At 41.5% G+C, this 25,572-nt stretch overlaps 1 protein-coding gene across 1 annotated transcript; it reads right to left on the reverse strand.

Moving 5' to 3' along the window:
• Positions 1-230: 230 nt before the first annotated feature.
• Positions 231-24,948, reverse strand: TRHR (thyrotropin releasing hormone receptor). The gene is made up of 3 exons (XM_070940145.1): positions 24,166-24,948; positions 1,327-1,713; positions 231-239 (listed from the first exon to the last, which is right to left on the reverse strand). The coding sequence occupies exons 1-3, from the start codon at positions 24,946-24,948 to the stop codon at positions 231-233; spliced, it is 1,179 nt and encodes a 392-aa protein (XP_070796246.1).
• Between the last annotated feature and the right edge of the window lie 624 nt (positions 24,949-25,572).

Genomic DNA, 25,572 nt, shown 5'->3' on the forward strand with positions numbered 1-25,572 from the left:
TCAATAAGTATGAGCATATTGACGTTTACCACTTTGGATATTTTTAGATTAATAAGCAGGATGATTCAGAAGTGGATCACTCTATGACAGCCTTGTCTAAGCCAGCACCCTCCCAGCTAAAAATTCTGGGAATTGATTTCTCAATACATCTGGAGGTTGGCAAAGATCCAAGTTCTGAGATCAAATAGAACAAAAGCAAAATGGAGTAAGAGATGCAGCTTCTTCCAACTTCACATCACCTGAAATGAGAAATTGAAGGCTGAATCACTTTAGATGACCACCATGCATTTAAGTTGATACAGAGGCAGCTGAAAGTCATCTTCTGATATTAGCTTTCATAGTCTTGAAACCATTACTACCAGTGGTGGGTTGCCCCCGGTTCGGACTGGTTCACAAGAACTGGTAGTAAAATTGGTGGGAGGCTCCACCCACTGCCCTGGATGTTGTCATAGGCGATCTGCACATGCACAAAAGCTTGGCGCGTGATCCCATTGCAAACCGGTAGTAAAGGTAAGTAGAACCCACCCCTGATTACTACCGTAGTCATTGGATGTTCCTACTTGCAAGTGGCTGTGAAATACTATCATCTACTGCTAGGTGGTCATTGCTTTAACAAAAAAAAACCTTTCAAGAAAATTATGGCAAAAGTCACTTCTATCTATCCAAATACAGGGAAATTCCCCAAAGTTATGGGAATTAAGACTAATCTATCACACATTCTCAGACAGATTTTCCCTGAAAAAAATGTTCGTTTGCCTTATTCCCAGTGATTTTGATCATTTCTTTGGAACTGAGGTGCTGTTTTGAAGTCTCTTGGGTGAAAAGTGTTATGTCGATGATGTTTTTAATTGCATCTCTTCTTTCATATTTAATCATATGTTAAATATTTAAATATTAAACAATAGTTTTAGATGTCTACACTTTCCAACCTGAGAAAGCCCAACGAGGGGATAATCCTTTGTCATGTTTTTCCTTAAGTTTTACAGTGAACTGTGAGAAATCAGAGAGGCTCCTTGACTTTGGAGAGGAGATTCTACATTGAGAGCTCAACCCCTTTGCCACCCTTGGTGCAACGCATTTCACTTTTGATAATTTCACCCCAAAACATCTTCACTTTTATTAAATTAGGACTGGGCACAGAAATGCAAATGAATATTTTTGTATAGGAGTAGTAGAGACATCTTTTCACATTTTGATATACTAAACAGTAAAGGACACACACTTTACAAGACTTCTATGTCCAAAGTTGTCCAGCCATGCCCACAATCTCTTTTATGGCTATTGATTGAAATACACTACAATTCAAGCTGCTATTCTGGTTCTTACCTCGGAGGTCACACAGTTATTATCAAAGGATACTTTTGTGGATGACAGGTAAGCCTCTGTAACTGTGATGTCCTCTAGTTCAGTGTTGAAATGTTCAGTTTCCTTAATGATGCTGTAGTTGAGGGCTACACTGTAGTTGGTAGGTTTCTCCAGCTGTTTCTGTTGGCACTTACAGAGTTTTTTGAAGGCTGCTCGGAATTTTTGGGACATGAGGTTATAAATAACAGGGTTGATGGCACTATTAAGGTAAATGCAGATCCTACAGAACAGCAAGAACCAATGTTCTTGGAAAGGTTGAGACAGGAAGGAGTTAATGACCACCAAGGTCCTGTAGGGCATCCACAAGAAGGCAAAAAGGACTACAACCACGGCCAGCATCTTTGTAACCTATGGGAAATGAATAGACATGTCTGATGAGCAAAAGTAGAGTGACATAAACCTTTTCAATGATTTAATGCAGAGACAGAGAACTTTCACTGTAGTTTACTGTACACAATTCTTTCAATATGACCATCATTACCCAGGGTGGGACAGATGGGAGTAAAGTTCTATAAAATAACAGAAAAACAGAGTTAGAAGGGACCCTGGGGATATTCTAGTCCAACACCTTGCTCAAGGAGGAAACTATACCATTTCAGACAAATGGTTTTTCCAATCTCTTCTTAAAAAACCTCTAGTGATGGAGCACCCACGACTACTGAAGGGAAAGCATTCCACTGATTAATTGTTCGGTCAAGAAATTTCTCTTTAATTCTAGGTTGGTTCTCTTTGATTAGTTCCCATCCATTGCTTCATCTTCTGCCTTCAGGTGCTTTAAAGAATAGACTGATTCCCCTTTCTTTATGACAGTCCTTAGCAATAGCACTTAGACTTACCGTGTTTCCCCAAAAATAAGACCCTGTCTTATTTTTTTTTGTGAACCTCGAAATAAGCGCTTGGCCTTATTTCCAGAGATCTTATTATTTTGGAGCACGTGGAGCAAGATGGGGCTCCTCTTGCTGCCTTACCTGATTTCCAGCTCTGCATTTAAATATTTTTGGGGAGGGCATATTTTCAGGGGGAGGCTTATTTTAGCGCATGCGCTCAAAAGCCCGATTGAGCTTATTATCAGGGGATGTCTTATTTTCAGGGAAACAGGGTATATACCGCTTTACAGTGCTTTACAGCCCTCTCAAGCAGTTTACAAAGTCAGCATATTGCCCCCAACAATTTGGGTCCTTGTTTTACCCACCTCAGAAGGATGGAAGGCTGAGTCAACCTTGAGCCTGGTGAGATTTGAACTGCCAAATTGCAGGCAGTCGGCAGTCAGCAGAGGTAGCCTGCAGTACTGCACTCTAACCATTGTGTCACCTTAAATATTGGAACATTTCTATCGTGTTATTTAGGCACTCTCAGGAATCCATACAGATCTTTCAGGGTAAGTGTCGGGTGATCTCTGTTCTTAAGAGCCATGTTGGCATATTTTATTCAAGGTCAATTTGAATTAAGAAAGTGTCATGTAAATATGTTAAAATAATCACCTGCTCAAGAAGTAGTTGGTGCAGTACTAATGGATGTGCAAATGAGATCCTTAACATAGCTACTATCAGCAAATCCAATGACACCTAGGGATTCTAAACTGTGATACAGGGACTTTGAGAGGAATGCAGCCCCATCTAAAGCATAGTCACCTCAGTCCCTTAGTTCACTTGCTCTTTACCAACAGCTCAACTCTTATCTGGATTTAATTTCCGTGTATTATCTCTCATCCAGTCCATAACAGAGAATAATTTTCAGAACTACCGAGGGTTTCTTTGGATGGTAGCATATCATCCATTTACATTTACAAAGTAATGTAAAGAACTATGTAAAGAACTTCGGTCTAACCTAAGTGTAGTACACAAAATTATCTGCTACAATGTCCTACCTGTCAATGTCTACTTCAGCTTCAATTGCAACAATACACGAGCACCCAATAGATACAAACTTAAGGTAAACCGCTCCAAACTCGATTGCAGAAAACACGACTTCAGCAACCAAGTGGTCAATGCCTGGAATGCACTACCTGACTCTGTGGTTTCTTCCCCAAACCCCCACAACTTTAACCTTAGACTGTCTACTGTTGACTTCACCCCATTCCTAAGAGGTCTGTAAGGGGCATGCATAAGTGCACCAGCGTGCCTACCATCCCTGTCCTACTGTCCCCATTTATTTGTATCCATTTCCTGTATTCATAATCATGTTTATACTTATACCTGTTATCTTATACATGCTTGACAAAGAAATAAAATGAATGAATGAATACCACCAGTGGGATTTTGTTTTGATTGGTGTTTAACAGAATAGGGGACAAGACAGAACCTTGGGACATTTCATGGATCAGGAGGAGCTCAGATGGTTGAAATGGACTTGAGAGAGTTTTTATCTTTTCACAGTGAAGTCAAGGAACTTGAGATGACTGTTAAACAATCCTCCCCTTTTCAAGAACGTTGCTCCCCCAACCAATTTTGAAATGTGGATTTTTAATTATCTTAATGAGTATAAATACTTAACCAGGAGAATAATAGTATCGCCTGCATTGTTGTTACCTTTCTAGAACAAGTAATGAAAGTCCTTTTCAAAAAGCACAGAGTCCTCCTGCTTTTGGTTCACAGGGGTGTTTTATGAACCCAATTCTGGTCATCTGCAGTGACTCAGACTTAAAAAAAAAAAAAGCCAATAGCTATAATTGCGTATGGAATCTACTTTTGCACAATTGAGACTCAGGTTTCACCAGTCAGGTGGCACCAGCCAATTTTAAGCAATTTATCCATTTTTGTGTTGACAGTGACTCCTCTGATGTAGGAGTCAGAGAATAAGTGAAAATCGTTTAATCTGATGGAGAGCTCAGCAATCCTTGATGCTATTGCATTTAATTAAGACCGGTCCATTTCATTAGGAAATAAGGACTAACCATTAATATAAGAGCATTGTGAGGCTCTGTTAGTGCTATGACTATGAAATAATGATGAAGGATGAGGATGAAGAGGGAATCTATCTTGCTCTCTAGTCTATAGAAATAAATACCCCAAGTACTTACCATAAATCAAGGATGCACAATTTTGGGGGGTAGTGCAAGGGCCACCCAAGATGTAGGTAGATTGAAGACAGAAACAACATTGATTTATACAATTCCAATTTCAGTTCGAATAATGTAATATCATTAATACGATGACTTATAGAGTAAATTTTCTCTTTCTGTTGCTGTAAGGAGATGGTAGGGGATGATATGAATGCTGATGAGGCTGGCTGGAGTACAGAGGATGTGGGGACCTGTTTAAATCCAGATGGCCTTGTCTTCATTGTTTGATATGAATTTCTAAAGCAGCTGGATGAAGATGAAGCTGGACCAATTCCAGAAGTGAGATCTAAAGAGTCTCTTCCATAGTGAGATCAGCAGCCTATAAGTTTAATAAATAAATAAAAGATACATGCTCGGCATTACAAGATAGGTGTCGGACCTGGAAGTCATCTTTTCACCTTTGAGCCTTCAGGCCTGCCACAAATTCTACTGTGGGAAAATGTGACAGGGGATTGTATGGAGTAGAGATATATGTAGTAGTCAAAATAACATTCTTTCTAGAAAGTCAAGGCCGTTGTGCCCTGTAGCTGGACTGAGAAGAATGAGGAGGTATCTTCTGTTCTGGAGGGTACCTGGTTGGTTATGTGGTGGACATGTGGGTGAAGGGCAAGGACTTGAACCTTCTTTTGGGTGAGGAAAACCCAGAAACTCTCAGATTTGGGTTTTCCCAGATGTGCCAATAAGACATGTCTAATAAAAATTAGCTTGGAGGAAACTCAACCTTCGGAGTTTGGGGTGTTACTTGGAACCCTGACAACAAGATAGAAAGAGCTGCACATGGATTAGAGATCAAACGAAATCGTAAAATATCATCAAGAGAGTTAAAGAATTGAAATGGAAAAGGGCTGGTCACCTAGCAAGAAGAACTGATGGCAGGTGGACCAAGGCAGTCATAGAATGGATCCCACTTGATAAAAAGCATCCACAAAAGAGACCTAAAGCAAGATGGATTGATGACACCAGGCAAGTATTACAGGCCCAATTGGCAAAAAAAGAGAGATCAGGACCATATTGGTTGGAAACATGTGGAAGAGGCCTTCATCCTGCAGTGGATAGACAATGGCTAAAATGAAATAATAAGGTAAAAGGCTGGTAAGAAAACTGAACTAGGGAAAAATTGTGATTGCTGTGCATCCAGCAGGAAGAATCTGTTCTTTGTTCCAGTTTGAGAAGTAAACTAGCTTACAATGAAGAAGAAACTGGAATGGTGGAAGCATCATATTAGAGCAGGGGTCTCCAACCTTGGCAACTTTATGACTTGTGGACTTCAACTTCCAGAATACCTCAGCCAGCATGTGCTGGCTGAGGAATTCTGGGAGTTAAAGTCCACAAGTCATAAAGTTGCCAAGGTTGGAGACCCCTGCATTAGAGCCTTGCAAGTCAAATGGTGGGGGAGTGGGGCAATGGCTCATTGGTTAAAGATACTGAGCTTGTTAGCTGCTAACCCAGTTTTGAGTCCCAAGTGCTATGCGACACAGGATGAACTCTCATTCCTAGCCTCATTCCTGCCCACCTAGCAGTTCAAAAGCATGCAAATGTGAATAGATAAATAAGCATCGCTTCAATGGAAAAGTAAGAATGTTCCATGTGCCTTAGCATATAGTCATGGACCATAGAAAAGTCTTCAGACAATGCTGGCTCCCTCAGCTAAGAAACAGAGATGAGCACTGCCCCCTAGAGTCAGACACAAATAGAGAATAGAATAGAATAGAATAGAATAGAATAGAATAGAATAGAATAGAATAGAATAGAATAGAATAGAATAGAATAGAATAGAACCTCTTCTAGTCTAGCCCCCTGCTCAAGCAGAAGAACCTGTATTATTTCAGATAAGTGGCTGTCTAGTCTCTTCTTAAAAACCTCCAGTCAGAGGTGGTATTAGAAGGTTCTGACCAGTTCTGGAGAACCAGTAGCGGAAATTTTGAGTAGTTCGGAGAACTGGTAAATACCACCTTTGACTGGCCCTGCCACCATCTATTCTCTGCCTCCCGAGTCTTAGCTGATTGGGAGGAAATGGGGATGTTGCAGTAACCTTCCCCTGGAGTGGGATGGGAATGGAGATTTTACAGTATCCTTCCCCTGACACGTCCACCAATCCATGCCCATCAAGCCATGCAACGCCCACCAAACCACTCCCACAGAACCAGAACCACAGTAAAAAAAATTTGAATCCCACCACTGCCTCCAGTGATGGCGTGCCCACGATTTCTGAAGACAAGCTATTCCACTGGTTAATTGTCCTCACTGTTGGGAAGTTTCTGCTTAATTCTAGGTTGCTTCTGTTTTGAGTTGGTTTCCAACCATTGTTTCTTGCCTTGTCTTCCGATGCTTTGTAGAGTAATTTGACCTCTTCTTTGTGGCAGCCCCTCAAATACTGGAATACTGCTATCATGTCGCCCCTAATTCTTCTTTTCTTTAGACTAGCCAACCCCAAATCCAGCAGCCATTCTTCATATGTTTTAGTCTCTAGGCCTTTGGCCATTTTAGTTGCTCTTCTCTGAACTTTTTCCAAGGTCTCAACATCTTTTTTTTGTAGTATAGTGACCAACATTGTTTGCAGTATTCCAGGTGTGGTCTTACTAGGTTTTTTTTTAATCTTTATCTTTGGTCAAAGAAGGGAGATTAGAAAGGAGTTGGGCTAGAGAGGGTCAGAAAGATAAAGATTACTATAAACCCACCAATCAGTTTGGATTATTATCTGAACATCCTGGGCTTTCCTAAACTTAAAGCTATTCAAAGAGGCAAAGCCAGAAGTCACATTCCATGAATAAATATGGACACCCCACCCTGTAAAACAGAACCAACATCTGTTCTGCATATGCTTTTTGAATAGTTAGTTGTTCTCCTTATAAATTAGATTCAGATTGGATCTTGCAACATTATCCTGGGACATGTATATTTGCCTTCGTTCACTAATATTCTTTGTTTTAGGTCTTTCTATTAAAAGGTAAAGGTTCCCTTCGCAGATATGGGCTAGTCGTTCCCGACTCTAGGGGGCGGGGCTCATCTCTGTTTCAAAGCCGAAGAGCCAGCACTGTTGGAAGACATCTCCATGGTCATGTGGTCGGCATGACTAAACGCCAAAGGTGCACGGAACGCTGTTACCTTCCCACCAAAGGTGGTCCCTATTTTTCTACTTGCATTTTTTACGTGCTTTCGAACTGCTAGGTTGGCAGAACCTGGGGCAAGTAACGGGAGCTCACTCTGTTACACGGCACTAGGGATTTGAACTGCTGAACTCCTGACCTTTCGATCAACAAGCTCAGCATCTTAGACACTGAGCCACCGCGCCTCTAGTCTTTCTATTAGGAAATGCCTAAACCATTATTCTCACTGATTTTAATACATCTTGTTCCTTCCTTCCCTTCCTTTGCATGGCAGAGTATAAATTACTCTTAATAAAGGAAATTGAAAACAAAATGAAGTGTTTTGAACCCATCTATTTTAACCGTCATTCTAAATGATGATACCATCTATGCAGGTCTGCAGCTTCATTAAAAGCTCTCTGTTATTCAATTATCAAAAGAGCTTTTTGTCAAGAAAACATTTTGTTAGGGTCCCTGTTAAGAAAGCTCTTCATTGTTTAATTTAGGTCTGATACTTGAAAAAGAAGGGTCTTTTTATAATTATCTTTTTGTATTCTTGTTAAGGGACCTTCTTTATATTATAACTATTTTTAATCTTTCAAAATATTCCAATGAGCATAATATTACTAATTAGCTAAGTGCTATAATTGCTACTCTGAATTATGGTTTCTAAAGGGGAAAAAAAGGCTTAATCCCAGTGGTGAAATCCATTTTTTTTTACTACTGGTTCTGTGGGCGTGGCTTGGTGGATGTGGTGTGGCTTGGTGGGTGTGCCTTGGTGGGCGTGGCAGGGGAAGGATATTGCAAAATCTCCATTCCCATCCCACTCGGGGGCCAGCCAGAGGTGGCATTTGCCGGTTCTCAAAACTACTCAAAATTTCCGCTACCAGTTCTCCAGAACCTGTCAAAACCTGCTGGATTTCACCCCTGCTTAATCCTCTTTACTAATGAAACAATCCAGCAAAAGACAATGACTCTGCTGATTGAAGAATATTCTTGTTTGGATTGGCCACTTCTATGGACTTTACATTATAAACTATGCACAGTTGGGATTTAAAAGAATTCTGGGTAAATATCTCAATTTATCAGGAAGATACTTGAAATTTTACAATGTATGTTTTGTTTTTAACTATTGTGGAAAGAATTCAGACCAAATGGTGCTACTGGTAGGCAGCTTCTGATCTGATAGTTCCCATACTCTGCTGGGATGAACCAGATGTTTTGTGGCTGGAAATAGGCACAACTTTCACCAGGGTTGTCTGCAGGAAGTAGTGAAAACATCAAGATGCATTCACAATAGTGTATCATAGGGTTGGAAGGGACCTCAAAGGTCTTCTAGTCCAACTCCCTGCTCAAGATAGGAGCCTTATATCATCCCAGTCAAATGGTTGTCCAGTCTATTCTTGAAAACCTCCAGTGATGGTGCACCCACAACTCCAAGAGTTAAAACTATTCTATTGATTAATTGCTCTCAGTGTCAGAAAATGTCCCCTTACTTCTAAATTGGATCTCTCTTTGACAAGCTTTTACCCATTACTTCTTGTCCTGCCCTCTGGTGCTTAAGAGAATAAGTCAATCCCTTCTCCCTTGTGACAGCTCCTCAAGGACTGGAAGACAGCTATCATGTACCAACTATTCTATATTTATGCACTTGTTTTTCCTGCTCATGTGCAGGACCTTATTTTTCTGATGACTGAACTGCCTCTTGCTGGATAAGGCCAGGGGTGAGATGCTATGGGTTCGCCCAGGTTCAGGAGAACCTGTAGCTAACGGGTTCACGCGAGTTATAGTGGGTGCATCTAGATACACCCACATTACACCAATTCTCCGCGAGCTGCACTGGCTCCCTTTTGGTCTCCGGGTGCAATTCAAGGTGTTGGGTATTACCTTTAAAGCCCTACATGGCTCAGGACCAGGCTATCTTCGAGACTGCCTTCTACCACATAGCTCCCAGCGACCAGTAAGATCCCACAGAGTTGGTCTCCTCTGGGTCCCATCAGCTAAACAATGTCGGCTGGCGGGCCCGCGGGGGAGGGCCTTCTCTGTGGCTGCCCTGGCTCTCTGGAACCAATTACCTCCTGAAGTCCGACTGCCCCCACCCTATTGGCCTTCCAGAAAGCGGTGAAGACCTGGCTCTTCCGGCAGGCCTGGGGCCGTTGATCTCATTACAGTGATCTTGTGAAACCCGGCCACAAATTGGAGTGTATGTGTTTTAATGTTTTAATGTTTTAATGTTTTAATGTCTTCTTTCAATTTTTGTATGGGATATTGTTGCATTGTTTTATTCTCTGTTGTAAGCCGCCCAGAGTCCCTTGGAAGTTGGGTGGCATAGAAATGCGACAAAATAAATAAATAAATAAATAAACAAATAAATAAATAAATAAATAAATAAATAAATAAATAAATAAATAAATAAATAACAGAATGGCCGGTTCAGAGAACCTCCAAATCTCACCCCGCCCCTCCCACCCCACCCTGCCCCTATCAGGAGTGTTCTCGTGGCCGGTTTTGTATGCAAGGTAAGTGCATACAAGTAAGTACCTTGGGCCTGCGTGGAGGCTTGCGGAGGGGGGAAAATGGGCCTCCCAGAAGTTCTGGAAGGCCAGAATGGGGCCCAAGGGAGGCAGTTTTCGTCCTCCCAGAGGCTCAAGGAAAGCTTCTGGAGCCTGGGGAAGGCAAAAATACTTTCCCCCCCACACACACACTGTGGTGCAGGAGGCCGACTAGGCCATGCCCACCCTGGCCACGCCCACCCAGCAACAGGGCAGAGAGCCCATTGCGGAAATTTTTGAAGCCCACCCCTGGATAGGGCCCAATGCTAAAGTCTGTCAAGATCTTTCTGGAGCTTGAGCCTATCTTCTAAAGTATTGGCTATCCCTCCCAGCTTGGTGTCGTCTACAAATGTTGAATCCTAAATGTGTGTACTTTAGCTCCCAGAATGCTTAACCAGGAACGGGCTATAATGAAGTTTACTGGGACTTCACCTAGTCCACATAGGAGAAGGGTAGCCTGCTAGAGGAATGCTGACGTTCAGCAACGTAAGGCATCTTTTTTGAGGACAAACTCAGCTGTTCCTCTGTTGAACAAAACAGACCCAGCAGCAGGAGAGATCCGAAAACAGAAAGTCACAATGTTTTTTTTACAGAAAAACAACAGTCTTTCAATGGGGGGCAACCATGCCAGAAATGATCCTTTTCATTTGCATTCTGTATCTACTCTTTTCTCACAGAATAGACGTGGAATGAAAAGAATCTGTTGGATAGAAGAAGAGAAGATTGAGCCAAAGGGCTGGAGTAAGGAATCACGGGGGGGGGGGGGGGGGCAGGGCTGGCTTATTGCAGATTTAAACAGGATTATTCCACGCGGTAACAAATTAACCCTTGAGTATTAATAATCACTTTCCAGGACAGCAACATAAAGCATGATATTTTCTTGGCCTGCAATCTGCGAAAGGAGTTCTCTCTTTTATTATTATTATTATTTCCGAAAAGAAGGCTTGAAGGTTTTAGAGGAAATTGATTGCGGCCACATCAGGTGAACATAAGGCTTCCTGTGTTCCCTCTACAGCTGACATGCAGAAAAACACACGTACCTAGGATATGTGATATGCAAGTATATAGATACTGATACTGGGGGGGAAAAACAGGCATTTCAGGTGCTTCCGAGGGACTTAAATGCCCTTTAGTTTTAATACCGCTTTTCCAGTGCTGAACCAATTGGTTGTTACACCCAAGTAAAGGGGATGTATTTTGCCTACATTTCAAATTTGAGTGTCTATGGAGATTCTCAATCATCCAGGACAGTCATGGTTGTCCCAAAGGTGCTTTTTTTTCAATTGCCTGCAAGGAGTATAAATCTTTCCATTCCCCACCATCCAGTCAGAGCTGAAGAAGCTTCTTGGATGAGGAGTGAAACTTCTTCAAAGAAAAACAAGAAAGTCCAGTTGCCTCTTGAAAATAAAGCATCTTTTGGATTTCAAACTTGCGTGTGCTCTGCTCTAGAGTCAGGGCAGAGCCTTTAGGTCTCCACTTTGTTTTTCCTTCTTCTCTTCTCTGCCTTTTGAATTCTGGAGTAGCAATTCCACACTGTAAATCTAAAGAGAAATGCTGAATATCCATTAGTCCACAGCAGGGGTGAAATCCAGCAGGTTCTGATAGGTTCTGGAGAACTGGTAGCGGAAATTTTGAGTAGTTCGGAGAACTGGCAAATGCCACCTCTGGCTGGCCCTAGAGTGGGGTGGGAATGGAGATTTTGCAATATCCTTCCCCTGGAGTGGGATGGGAATGGGGATTTTGCAGTAACCTTCCCCTGGAGTGGGGTGGGAATGGGGATTTTGCAATAACCTTCCCCTGGAGTGGGGTCGGAATGGAGATTTGGCAGTATCCTTCCCCTGCCATTCCCACCAAGCCACACTCACCAAACCACATCACACCACACCCACCAAGCCATGCCCACAGAACCGGTAGTAAAAAAATTTGGATTTCACCACTGGTCCACAGGTGTCAAACTCGTGGTGTTACATTACCATCGTGTGACATTTTGTGACGTTTTTCCCCTTTGCGGAGCTGGGGTGGGCGTGGCCTACATGTGACGCATCTGGCCCGTGGGCTGCTAGCATGACACTCCTGCTTAGTCCGTTAGACTTGGAGATATTACCATTTTTGTTGGCCTACTTTGTATCTTATCATTTGCTTCCCCAGCTGCTGAAAGAGTGAATTAACAAAGATTTTGGGACACCAAAACAATAGTAGATGCTTTTGTCCCCTGCTAAAGATATTATTTATATAAGTATGTATGCATTTATTTATTTAATTTGTGATCCACTGGCATCAAATGACTTTTGGCGTATATTAGGTTGCGGGACTTCTTTACAGAGAACTTTCTTCTGTCTTGGACAGGGGTGAAATGCTCCCGGTTCGGACCGGATCACCCGATCCGGTAGCGATGGCGGTGGGTGGTTCGGAGAACCGGTAACAAAAATCCCTGCGCGCCCCCCCCCCACCATGCCCAGGTGAGCCGCACGATCATCAGAGGCTTTTTTAAAAAAACTTTTAAAAGCATTTTTTCTACAATCTCTTCTGACGAAAAAATGCTTTTAAAAGTTAAAAAAAAAAGATCGCGCGGCTCAGCTGGGATCGTCAGAGGCTTTTCAAAGCATTTTTTTCTGCAACCTCTTGGCCTAAGAGGTGGTAAAAAAAATGCTTTGAAAAGTCTCTGACGATCCCAGCTGAATTGCCTGATCGTCAGAGAGGCTTTTCAAAGCATTTTTTAAAAAGACTTTCTGACGATCCCAGCTGAGTTGCCTGATCGACAGAGGCTTTTCAAAGCATTAGAAAAAATGCTTTGAAAAGTTAAAAAAAAAAGTTGGCCACTCTCACCCATTCACATTACACCCCCACCAAGCCACGCCCACAGAACTGGTAGTAACAAATTTTACATTTCACCCCTGATCTTGGATCATGTATTTACATGTATTTACAATGCTTGCAATATTCTGAGGACAAGTGATCACCGTTTGCAACCTTCCCAGCCAACGTCTGACAAGCAAAATCAAGAATGAGAGAAAGCTGGATTCACTTAACAACTGCATGATCCACTTAGCAATCAGGGCAAAAAAGATAATAAAATTGGGCACAGTCACATGACGTTTCACTTAATGACCACATCACTAGCAATGGGAGTTCTGGTCTGAATTGTGGTTATAAGTCAAGGGCTACATGTGTTGCAATGACATTTCATCTATGATGGATAGTTCTATGGTCCATTGGGTAGCTCTCTCTGCTGTTTAAAAAAATTTTCAAATTTGAACCTGGTACAATTAAATATTAAAAAAAAAAAAAACTCAGATGAAGCAACCAGATATGTGAGCTTTTAAAGGTGCAGAGCTGAGACCATGCATGATTTGCAAAGCAGGAAAAAAAATCCATAATTTAGTAGTCCTACCACTGAAAGGGTTCTGTTTTATATAATATAAATTCTGAGTATTAGGGTTACAACTGTCAAATTAGCTGATTCAAACAGCCACATCTGGTAACTAATTTAGAACTACGCCGCCTTTGGTATGACCTAAGCATAGCTCATAAAATTATCTGCTACAATGTCCTACCTGTCAATGACTACTTCAGCTTCAACCACAACAATACACGAACACACAATAGATACAAACTTAAAGTGAACCGCTCCAAACTCGATTGCAGAAAATATGACTTCAGCAACAGAGTGGTCAATGCCTGGAATGCACTATCTGACTCTGTGGTTTCTTCTCCAAACCCCCAAAAATGTAACCTTAGACTGTCTACTGTTGACCTCACCCCATTCCTAAGAGGTCTGTAAGGGGCGTGCATAAGAGCACCAGCGTGCCTACCATCCCTGTCCTGATGCTCCCTTTAATTGTATTCATTTTATGTATTCAATCATGCTTATACTTATATATATTATCTAACATGTACTCAACAAAATAAATAAATAAAATAAAATAAACTAGATGTAGTAAAATTCTCGTTTCAAGGTAACTAGGCTTCTCTTTCTTCCTTGGACACTGTCCCTAATCAATTAAAAAAAGGGTATAATAGATTATCTAATATTTCAAATTCAGAAGAAGAGAATGAAAGAAAGTTTGACTACCTGTCCATAGTGTGCTCTTCTAGCCAGAAGTATTGCTGTAGTAGTGAGATAACAGACAGTTTGGGGTGGTTTTTTTGTTTGTTGTTGCTTTGTTTTGCTAAAAGCCTGGAGCAGAATTTTGGGGAAATAAATACAAACATTATTAATGTTTGTAGTAGAACCTACTGGCAATATCAATTGGAACAGATTGGACACATTTGGCTATCTGGAGTTATGCTGGAGGACTCCAGACTAATGTAATCTTAATTATATGATGCAAGGCATTTGGCACAGATTTACCAAAAAAAGAAGGACAATACATCTTCAGGAAAAAAAAGAACTAAGGTAAAAAGGAATAGTTTCATAGGAAGGCCATTAGGAAAGGAATTAAGACTCCTTTCTCGCATCGCAAAATTATACATTTTGAAAAGGATACCATTGACTTCAAAAGCTATAATGAAATTATGTCTTCTGTTAAGAGCTTTCTTTCCTGGCAGGGAGAGATTCTTGAACTCATCTAGGTTCAAGTTGGGTAATGAAGAGAGGCGCCTGAAAGAAATTGCTCTTAGCTCTATCTATGTGAAAGGAATGAAGTAATGAATCACCAAACAACAGCAAACACAGCTTGTCTCATGGATCTACCGCTGGAGCAGGGGTGAAAGGCTACCGTTTCACACCGGTTTGGGCAAACCAGTAATGATAAAAGTTAACGATTTTGGCGAACCAATAGTAAAAAGAAAGCTACCGGTTCGTCTGAACTGGGATTTCTGACGATCAGCTGTGCCACGCAATTTAAATTCGTTAGAAAGCAGGAAATCTAAATTACGCGGCACAGCTGTTCTCCTCTTGCTGTTCTACTTACCTTGTTAAGCCTCCTTTTTCTGCATGAAGCGTGTGTTTGGCATGCACTGTGCATGCGCGCATGCACAGTCTGCATTTGGCACGGGCAGCGCATGTGCTGGCAGCGAATTGGTGGTTGAAATCCGTGGAGGATTTTTTTTTTTAATTTGATTTATATGGCGCCCTTCTCCGGAGACTCGGGGCGGCTTACAATGTGCTCCTCAATAGCCTTCATCCTTTTTGTATATTTATACAAAGTCAGCTTATTGCCCCCACAACTGGGTCCTCAATTTACCTACCTTAGAAAGGATGGAAGGCTGAGTCAACCTTGAGCCTTGGCGAGATTCGAACCTGCAGTAATTGCAGGCAGCTGGTCTTAATAACCAGCTTAATAACAGGGTGCCTTAGACCACTGTACTACCAAGGCTCTTGGTCCATTTCACCACTGTGCTGGACCTCTCTCCAGAAGTGAGTTTAGAGGAGGGGGGTGAGTTTGAATTGGCAGAGGAAAGCCCAGAGCCAAGTGTTGGTCAGGATCGAAGCTCAGAGAGTACTAGCCTGACAGAGCCACCTCAGCTCTGTCAATTGGATGAGTGACAGGCTGAGCAAGGAGAGCCATAGCCGCAGCATGTTGGCCAGGAAGCTGCCACTCATTAGCAATGAGGAAGAGGTGGAGTCCACAATGCCAGTCAGCTAGACTACTCACAAGGAAGCAACCTTGCCTCTCATGAAGGACTGCACTGATGTCGCCTACTTAATCCCACCCTGAAGATTTGAGCATTGCTGAAGCAATGTGCCCAGTTCTGTGCATTGTGTGCACATGCCATGTATCCTGATCCATCCACAGACTGCTTTCTGGGACTTCATGGATGCCCATTGGACTTGGTTATCCAGTGACTCATGCTGTACTGAGCTCGGAATTCAGATCTGTGCAATGGGGGTGCTTTCTGAGGACCTGTTTGGGGGGATTGAATAAACACCTGTAGAACTCTTGCCATATGTTTGAGGAGGAGGGGAGGGAGCGGGGCAGCACAGCTTGGACTGGGAGCAAACATCCCTAACCTAGTGCCCTTCAAATATTGGGAAGTACAACTTCTGGGAATTCCCAGCTAGCAAACTTCTCATGTCTTTCACCTGAGAAACATCTGGGGCTATTTCAGTTATTCTAATAATAACTCTATAAGGTCAAATTTTGTGATTTGTCTAAATTGGTGTAGGAGGGACAACTCATGTCTTATAAACTACAGGTAATCCTTGCATCACTATTTTAGATATTCTATTTTAGAACCATTGGAGTCCACCTCAATTTTACAGTTAACATTTGGTGGCCTCCTATCAGGTTTAGGGTGGAATAAGAATAAAATGTCATTGCAATGTTTCATAAAGTTGAACGTCCCTACTAACCAAAGTTGTGCAAAAGGAGCTTTATCCATTTCCATAACACAAATCCATCTTCTTGACACTATCAATCCATGGCCATATCCTCACCTAACCCACTGCAACCCTTAGCACCGAACAAAAAGAATTGCAGCCTCCAGCCTGTTGCAAATTGCCTACTAATTGCATATATATCATATTAAAATCATAATGTTGGAAGGTATGGGTAGTCCTTGGCTTACGACCACAACTGAGCATCTCTCTGTTGCTAAGAAACATTTGCTAAGTGAATTTTATGAGCCCCATTTTATGACCTTTCCTGCCACATTTGTTAGGTGAATCACTGCACTTGTTAAGTTAGTAACACGATTGTTAAGTGAATCTGGCTTCCTCATTGACTTTGCTTGTCAGAAGTTTGCAAAAGATGATCACATAACCCAGGACACTGCAACTGTCATAAATATGAATCAGTGACCAAACATTTGAATTTTGATCACATAACCACAGGGATGCTGCGATGGTCATAAGTGTGAAAAACGGTCATAAGTCACTTTTTTCAGGGCCATTGTAACTTTGAACAAACATTCAACAAACTGTTGTAAGTCAAGAACTAAGCATACTTTAAAGAATCATCTTATTCTGCCTCTTCTAATGTAGGAAATTTTCCACAGCATTGCTGCTGGGAACTATTTTGTCTTTAAAACCTTTAGAAATATAGAAAGTTTGTCCAGGTTCCCAGCTCTGCTTTCTTTGCCATATAGTCTCGAGAGTCTGCTAAGACTATCAGCATCAGAAATGTGCCTGCTTTAGCTTCAAGGGCAAAAAGATATTATGTGGAATGCAGAGATGTTCCTGGAGCATTTTTATGGAGCTATTTAAAGCTGCTAAGACTTCTCTTAGCTCCGCTGTCATGCGGTCCTGAAAAAAGACACATTGGGTTTAATGAGTTGCAGATAGTTGTTATAATCGTACCCCTGTGTGCTCCATATCTTCTTTTTGATGCTTCATAACATCAAACAAGTTAGATCATATGAAGGAGAATCAGAAAGAACCAAACTCTCACATTAGTAGAGTTTTAGGAAGTGATATTGGGCTCTTTAAGTGTCACTCCTCAGCAGTTAACAATCAATTCAGTGGTAGGTTTCAAATTTTTTTTACTACCAGTTCTGTGGGTGTGGCTTGGTGGGTGTGGTGTGGCTTGGTGGGCATGGCAGGGGAAGGAGACTGTAAAATCTCCATTCCCACCCCACTCCAGAGGAAGGTTACTGCAAAATCACCATTCCCTCCCCACTCCAGGGGAAGGTTACTGCAAAATCACCATTTCTGCCCAATCATCTGGGATCTGGGAGGCAGAGAATAGATGGGGGCAGGGGCAGTCAGAATTTTTACTACCGGTTCTCTGAACTACTCAAAATTTCCCCTACCGGTTCTCCAGAACTGGTCAGAACCTGCTGAAACCCCCCTCTGAATCAATTGTAGAGTGCCACAAGGCATGGAGGCTCCATATAGGCATGTCCGAAAGAATTGTATTTTCCATTCCATAAATTAATCATGCATCTACCTAAGAAATTCCATAAATTAATCATGCATCTACCTAAGAAATATCTTATGTAGCTGTTCAGAAGCACCCAGCCTGGCAGGGAGGAGAGATCAAGTGCAGAGCTAGTCTTGAGTCACTGCACAACCACAAAAGGGCTAGGACTGACCTTTCCAAGTTCCTTAGAGCTTTATCTAATTGTTCCCAGGAATAGATTGCCAGACTTTATTATAGGTAGAACATAATAAAGAAGTTACCTTGAACTCTGGATGTGTGTGTCTGATTGCACTGTGAGTAACCTAAATATGGAGCTAGTGAATCCTATTTGATCTGAGTTCTGTTTTCGAAAATAAAGGAAAAACATGCTCGGATAAATACATTAAGTTCTATTATTAGGTACTGTATACCTTGTTTTGTCATTTTGGTTTCTCTGATGTGTATGTGTCTGTTTGTGTCTATATACATTTATCCAGGATTTGTTTGGATAATGGTTTCCAAGATGTATTGGGAAAATGACGTACATTGTACATGCATGTTTCCCTTAATAAAAATGTAATGGTATATTTCATTTGCCATTGTGATTCCATGAAACCTACCTATTTCGAAATGGAACTATACTTTGACAGAAGCTCTGTTCTACCAGATTTTGTCTATCTCAATGTAGATGTGGAAGGCAGAATTTGCAAAGGACTAATCTAATATCAGGCTAAGACAAAAGACCTTAATGTTTTCCCAAATGTGCTCTGTAGATTTCATGTAGCATGATAAAGCATGAGACACCAAATACACTAAAGAAGGTCAGAAATAATAGCCACCCATATGCTCAGAATGAACCACAGATTCAACTAGGCAAACACAGAAATAATTGGCCATGAAAAGGCAGAAGTGCTAAAGAATTCCTGGAAGCCATGGTCCTCAAATCAAAGATACATCAATAAATCAATGGAACCGACACGATCCATCACACAGTCAGATGCCTCAGTCAAACCATATGTAGAAGACTGACAAGATAAAATATTAAACATCTACTTCGGTTTTGATCTCCCAAAGTGTGGGAAATCCAAATTTTAAATATGTGCATTGTGCCCAGTTTAATTCTACACTGAATGTAAAACAAGAGCCTTGATAGTACAGTGGTTTAGTGCACCCTGTTATTAACACAGCTGCCTGCAATTTCTGCTGGTTCGAATCTCTCCAAGGCTCAAGGTTGACTCAGCCTTCCATCCTTTCTAAGGTAGGTGAAATGAGGACCCAGTTTGTGGGGGCAATAAGCTGACTTTGTATAAAATATACAAAAGAATGAAGGCTATTGCTTAACGCATTGTAAGCCGCCCTGAGTCTCCGGAGAAGGGCAGCATATAAATAAAATAAAATAAAAAAAAAAGAGTTTTTATTATATTATTATGTCTAGCCGAGAAAGAACATACAGTATACAGTATTTCTCCATGTAGTTTTGTTAATACACAGATTTTGGCAGAGATATTTCTTTTTCTCTTCCAATTTTCTCCTTTCTCTAAGTATTATATAAAACTATAATAGTATTGACAAGGATATGTTGAATTTGTGGTTTGTGCAGGACAACTCAATAGTACCCTTAAATTACCATCATGATACTCTGATCCTTAGATAAGTCCAGCCTAAATTTATAACAGATTCATTGGGACTGAAACATCTAAATTTCCCAGACTTTATAGACGGATATTCTAAACACCTCACTCAACCAGGATCCCACAGCCACAGCCGCTTCCTCATCCTGTATCAGCCAGTCTGCCTTTACAATCTCTATGGTTGCAATCCCAAGCATTGGTGTGGTGGGGATTCCACATTACTTGTCAGCTGAAGCAAGGGCAACAGATCACAGCTTCTGAACCTCTCAAACTACAGTCCGCTCAACAGGGATCTTCTGCAATTACGAGATCATTACCCAATGCAGTTCCATTCAGCAACCAGCCAAGAAAGCATCATGCCAGTCTCCAGTTTTTGATCCACTGCCACCATGCCAGCTGTCTTCACCTCTATTGCTGCTACCACTACTCATTCCATTCCTCCTGCTGTCTCTGGCAACTGGTATCAATACCTCTGGCCATCCACCAAACCATCAAGGACCACCAAATACCTCCACACATCATCCATAGCATCCTCAAACTTCTCACCAAAGCAAGCCTATTAAGTAGGCATCTATCTTGGTGCTCTGATGGAGAAAAAAAAGTGTTAGGCTGCCTGCACTATTTTCTCTGTCTACCTAGACAACTTCAGTACTAAGAAGTTAAAGACAGCACAGCTGGATCAGGTTAAAAGCCTCCTCTCACATAGCATTCTCACAGAGTGACCAACGGGCTGCATTTAGAACCATGCAACCTATAATAGGTTAGTCATTTCCACTGTTATTCCCAGCTGCTCTTGAAGTTCTATTATCCTAAATTCCGTCCTCCACTCTCTGACAGACATTGATTGCCTTGTCTGCCATGAATTTTTCAAATTCCCCTTTCCAATTTTCTACACTGGGGATCAATATCATCATCATCACAGCTGTTGAAAGCTTATCCATAGTTTTGTATTGTGTCAAAAAAGTTATTCCCCTTATCATCCCTAGCGCCTCAATGAATGACAGTGGAGGTCTTCACCTTTTCTAAAAATTGTGAGAGAGGGAGAAAGGCGTCCCATTTTCCATATTTTAATGTTTTTAAAAAATTATTTAAAATGTGTATTGTCTACTCACTGTCCAGAGTTCTTTTGGTGGGTTATAAGCCATACAATAAGTATGGCTTAGATTAAAACAATAAAAGCAAGTCAAAGAGATAAATTAGAACTTAGAATAATAATTATAATAGCATTGATATTAAATCTGTCATGCCAGAGTGAAAGGTCAGGGACTTTTCATGTGATATTAAGAGTCCGATAATATCCTATTCGAAGGGACGTGGTGGCTCAATGGCTAAGACACTGAGTTTGTCAATCGAAAGGTCGGCAGTTCAGCGGTTCGAATCCTTAGCGCCACATAATGGGGTGAGCTCCTGTTACTTGTCCCAGCTTCTGCCAACCTAGCAGTTCGAAAGCACGTAAAAAATGCAAGTAGAAAAATAGGGACCACCTTTGGTGGGAAGGTAATAGCATTCCGTGTGCCTTTAGCATTTAGTCATGCTGGCCACATGACCATGGAGATGTCTTCAGACAGCTCTGGCTCTTCAGCTTTGAAACGGAGAGAAGCACCGCCTCCTAGATTTGGGAACGACTAGCACATATGCGCAAGGGGAACCTTTACCTTTACCTTTAATATCCTATTCAGTCTGTTCTTCACTTCCAAATGCTGTTCTTCACTTCTCTGAATGAGAAGTGTACACCAAGTACCAACTAGAAGGCTTTCTTTTGACCTTCACCACTTGAATGCACAGACGAAGTGCCTACATACAGTCATTCAAGATGACTATATATTCCTAGTGGACAAGGACAATGATTTACAGTTGATGCTGAAGAAATTCCCATATGCTTCTCTTCCATCTGACTATCAGCCTGAACAAGACTGAAGTGCTTTACCAGTCCATGCAAAACACCAACCCCACAGAACTGAAAACCACTGCTGATGACATCCAACTGACAAATGTAAATAGCTTCAAATACTTGGGAAGCATCATCTCAACAGATGAGACGTTGGCAAAGAAATCATCAAGGCTAGCCAGGTACTGGGGCAGTTGCATACTAGAGTGCTCCATCAACCTCCATCTTCACAAAGCTGAAAGTCTACAGAACTGTGGCTGTCCCTTACCTCATCTCAGATTTGAGTCCTGGACTCTGTGTAAACAAAGGGATATCCAACAATTGGAGAAATTTCACATGTACACTCTCTGCTCCATCCTTGGCATTTTTTGACAAAACCTAGGTACCTCCAACCTAGAAGTCTTGGATCACAGAGTCCACCAGCACTGAATCCTAGATGAAGAGCCCAGATGAAATGAGTTGGATCAGAATGAATGAGTACTGTAAGCCTCACCAGTTGCACTATAGTGTATGGGAATCTAGGAAGAGAACTTGAGGTCAACCACACAACTACACAGCAGTGGTGAAATCCAATTTTTTTTACTACTGGTTTTATGGGCATGGCTTGGTGGGCCTGGCAGGGGAAGGATACTATTAAATCTCCATTCCCACCCCACTCCAGGGGAAGGGTACTGCAAAATTCCCATTCCCTCCCCAACTTTGGGGGGAGGATATTGCAAAATCTCTATTCCCACCCCACTCTGGCAAGCCCTATGCTATGAAGTCTCCATTGGTTTTGAAGATAGGCACCAGAGGTGGGTTTCAGCAGGTTCTGACCAGTTCTGGAGAACCGGGTAGCAGAAATTTTGAGTAGTTCGGAGAACGGGTAGTACAAATTCTGACTGGCCCCACTCCCATCTACTGTATTCTCTGCCTCCCAAGTCCCAGCTGATCAGGAGGAAATGGGGATTTTGCAGTAACTTTCCCCTGGATTGGGGAGGGAATGGAGATTTTACAGGATCCTTCCCCTGCCATGCCCACCAAGCCATGCCCACCAAGCCATGCCATGCCCACCAAGCCACACCCACAGAACTGGTAGTAAGAAATTTTGAAACCCACCACTGATAGGCACTGCCAAAAATGATAGACAACCATCAACCACAGAATAATATACTTAGTTACTACAACAGTGGATGTTCAGTACCCCCATTGTGCTAGACTTGGCACTTCCAATTTGGGATTGCAAAGCCACCTCTGTGTCCTCAGAGGAACTGCACAAGAACATGTCTTCTTTGAACTCAAAGGATTACCCTATGTATTGAATTGGGCTCAAATCCTGAGACCGCACCCCTGAAGCTTTACTGCATTTTTGCTTGCTCTAGAGATATTTGACATCATAACAATTCTTTTTCACTTTCTCAGAAATCTAAAAAGCTCTAGGCATTGTAATACCTCAATCCTATAGCGCATATCTCATCATTTTGCATTTCCCTGCTGTTTAAATAGTTATGATACGATAACTCTACCAGTTATAACTTAAAGGTGCTACATGCTGAGATATCACTATGCTTATTACAGAGTATGCTGTAGTTGTATACTCAAAGTACTAAAACAGAATGCATGTTACATTTGGAACTCATTAGAAAAGCATTAGCATGTTCCATTAGAAACTCATTCTTCAAACAAACTAACAGGGCTGAAATTACTCCAGAAATCTTTTTTTTTGGGAAAAAAAAAAACAGGGCATAAATTCTGCAATTCCCCCTCATTCCAGCTTCTGTCGTTCAGATAAAATGGTCTGGTCCACACATTGCATAAAGCACTCTATTTTAAAAAAACAAACAAACAAACCTGTAGTTTATAAAATAAATGAAGATTGTCTGGGTTCACACAACATGCTAAACCATGAAATACAGTTTACAAATAATACTTCATACAATCTGCTAAGCTAAAATCCATAAATCACATCAAAATGGTGGTAAACGCATTGGTAACCTGCAAGATAGATTACTGCAGTGGACTCTTTATAGGACTGTCTTTGGATCTAGCCCAGATATTTCCTGCAAAAATTCAACCGCCGGGTTCATCTATGGAAAGAGTCAAAGGAACTATTGCATCTATGGAAAGGCATTATGTTGGCTGTCCATCTGTTTCCAGACAATATACAAAACTTACTATTCCTAAAGCCTTAATTATTTTGGGTGTGGATCACTGAAGAAAAATTATTCCCTCTTAGCTGAGATCACTCAGGGAAGGTGAACTGCAAATGCTTCCTGCTCTAAGTTGGGATCAACCATTGTTACCAGCTTCTGATCTCTAGAATCAGAAATTATGGTGAATTTAGTTTGAAATTGTGGTTGAAATTATGGTGCAGATATTGAGTGGTATTGTAAGAACCCTTTAGTCACCATACTTTTGGGCAGTCTTAAAGTGTTGATCGTTTAATTTTTTAATATCAATTCTGGCTTTATATTTTTAGAATATAAATATTTGATTATTCGTGACATACTTATTGTAATAGAAATAACCAAATAAATTAAAGAAGTTTTGTATGATGTACAAATGCAGACATAGCATCTGTGAACATAAAAGCTTCATTTGGTCTGGATTTCCCATCCAGAAGACTCTTGCTACACATGGAACCTCCCAAACCATTTGGAGCAGGGGTCTCCAACCTTGGCAACTTTAAGGTTTGTGGACTTCAATTCCCGGAATTCCTCAGCCAACCATGCTTTGCTGGCTGAGAAATTCTGGGAGTTGAAGTCCACAAGTCTTAAAGTTGCCAAAGTTGGAGACCCTGACTTGGAGGGTAGTTTTCTTACCTGTCTTCTTGAAGCCACAGCGCTGTTGATGCTCTTATTGCTTGGTTTGGTTTTGCTTGAGAGAACCAAATCATTCTTCCATGTTGCTGAGCTTTCTTTAGAGTCAGATGAAATGGGGTTCAGAAACAAAATCCTAGCAATCAACCCATAGAGGACAGTTGCTAAGATCATTGGTATGACATAGAATATCCCAAAGTCCATCATATAGATTGGAGAGTAGTAACTCCGAGATACTTTATACCCACAAGACACTACCGTTGCTTCTTTGTAGACTTCCCTGTTAAGATCCAGTAAGAAAAACCAGAGCATGCAATAGATAGAGGTGAACGCCCAGACAAAAATGATGATTTTTTTGGCTCTGGAGAAGGTGCATAGAAACTGGGCTTTGATGGGATGACAAATGGCAATGTACCTCTCAATAGTGAAGGCAGTAATAGAGCAAGAAGAAGCATTGATACCCAGATATTGGAGGTAAGTAATGCAGAGGCATCCAATGTAGCCATAAACCCAGAAACCATAAATGCTTTCAGTAATGTTGGGTAGTCCAGCAGCCACAAGGACCATGAGGTCAGCTACTGCAAGGCTGACCAGATAACAATTAGTAGGGGTTCTCATGTGCTTTGTCCTAAGTACCACCAATACCACCATGATGTTGCCCACAATGCCTAACCCACAAATAAGGAGAACCAAAAAGATAGTGACCACTTGGTATTCAGTAGTGACCACCTCCAGATTTGGCAGAAGTTCTGTCTCATTCTGTCCATTGCCTGTGTTGTTCTCCATTGTCGTTTGGCTGCTTCTGTCTGTTCTGGTCAACACATTTTCTCATTGCCTTCCTAGGGGGGAAAAATTAATCACAGGGAGTCTAATGTAAGGTGGAAATTCAGGTCTATACATCCCACATAGCTTAAGCCCTTGGCTTCCAACAGTGCATTGACCCGTTTACAAAAACGCACACACAGATCTGACCACCCCACAAGAAGGTCACTCTCTCCATCTCATTAATCAGCTAGATTTGGGGTTCTTTTTTTGGTAAACAATTATGCTGGAACATAACTATGATAATATTTTTTTCCTCCTAGGTTGTGAAAGAGAAGAAAGCTAAGCTATCAGAGTTGGTTCTTCTCACCATTCACAGACATTCCCTGGCAGTAATGAATGACAAAAGGTCTTGGAGGCAGGTCTTTCACACTCCTGCCCCACTGCCAGTCTTGGAAGGAGGAGAACAGATTTCAAAATGGGTTGGGGAGAAATTCCCCACTTCCATGGGGGAAAGCAGAAATGCACGCCTTGCCATTTTCAGCTTTGTTTATGGCTGAACACAAGGCTTGAGCAACCCAGCTTAAGAACCCTTTGGTGTAGCTTTGGGGAAACCAGCAAGTTGATGAAAAGGAGATTTACAATTAG

This window comes from Pituophis catenifer, unplaced genomic scaffold (assembly GCF_029215685.1).
Source record: "Pituophis catenifer annectens isolate HBS135680 unplaced genomic scaffold, rPitCat1.0.hap2 SCAF_3, whole genome shotgun sequence".
Taxonomy (NCBI): domain Eukaryota; kingdom Metazoa; phylum Chordata; class Lepidosauria; order Squamata; family Colubridae; genus Pituophis; species Pituophis catenifer.

Bases quoted from the DNA above. Each gene is read 5' to 3' on its own strand.
- TRHR (XM_070940145.1), bottom strand. From the start codon at position 24,948: ATGGAGAACAACACAGGCAATGGACAGAATGAGACAGAACTTCTGCCA. The intron at 1,714-24,165 runs GTAAGAAAACTA...CATTTCCCATAG, and splicing joins CTGTGGCTTCAAGAAGACAG to GTTACAAAGATGCTGGCCGT.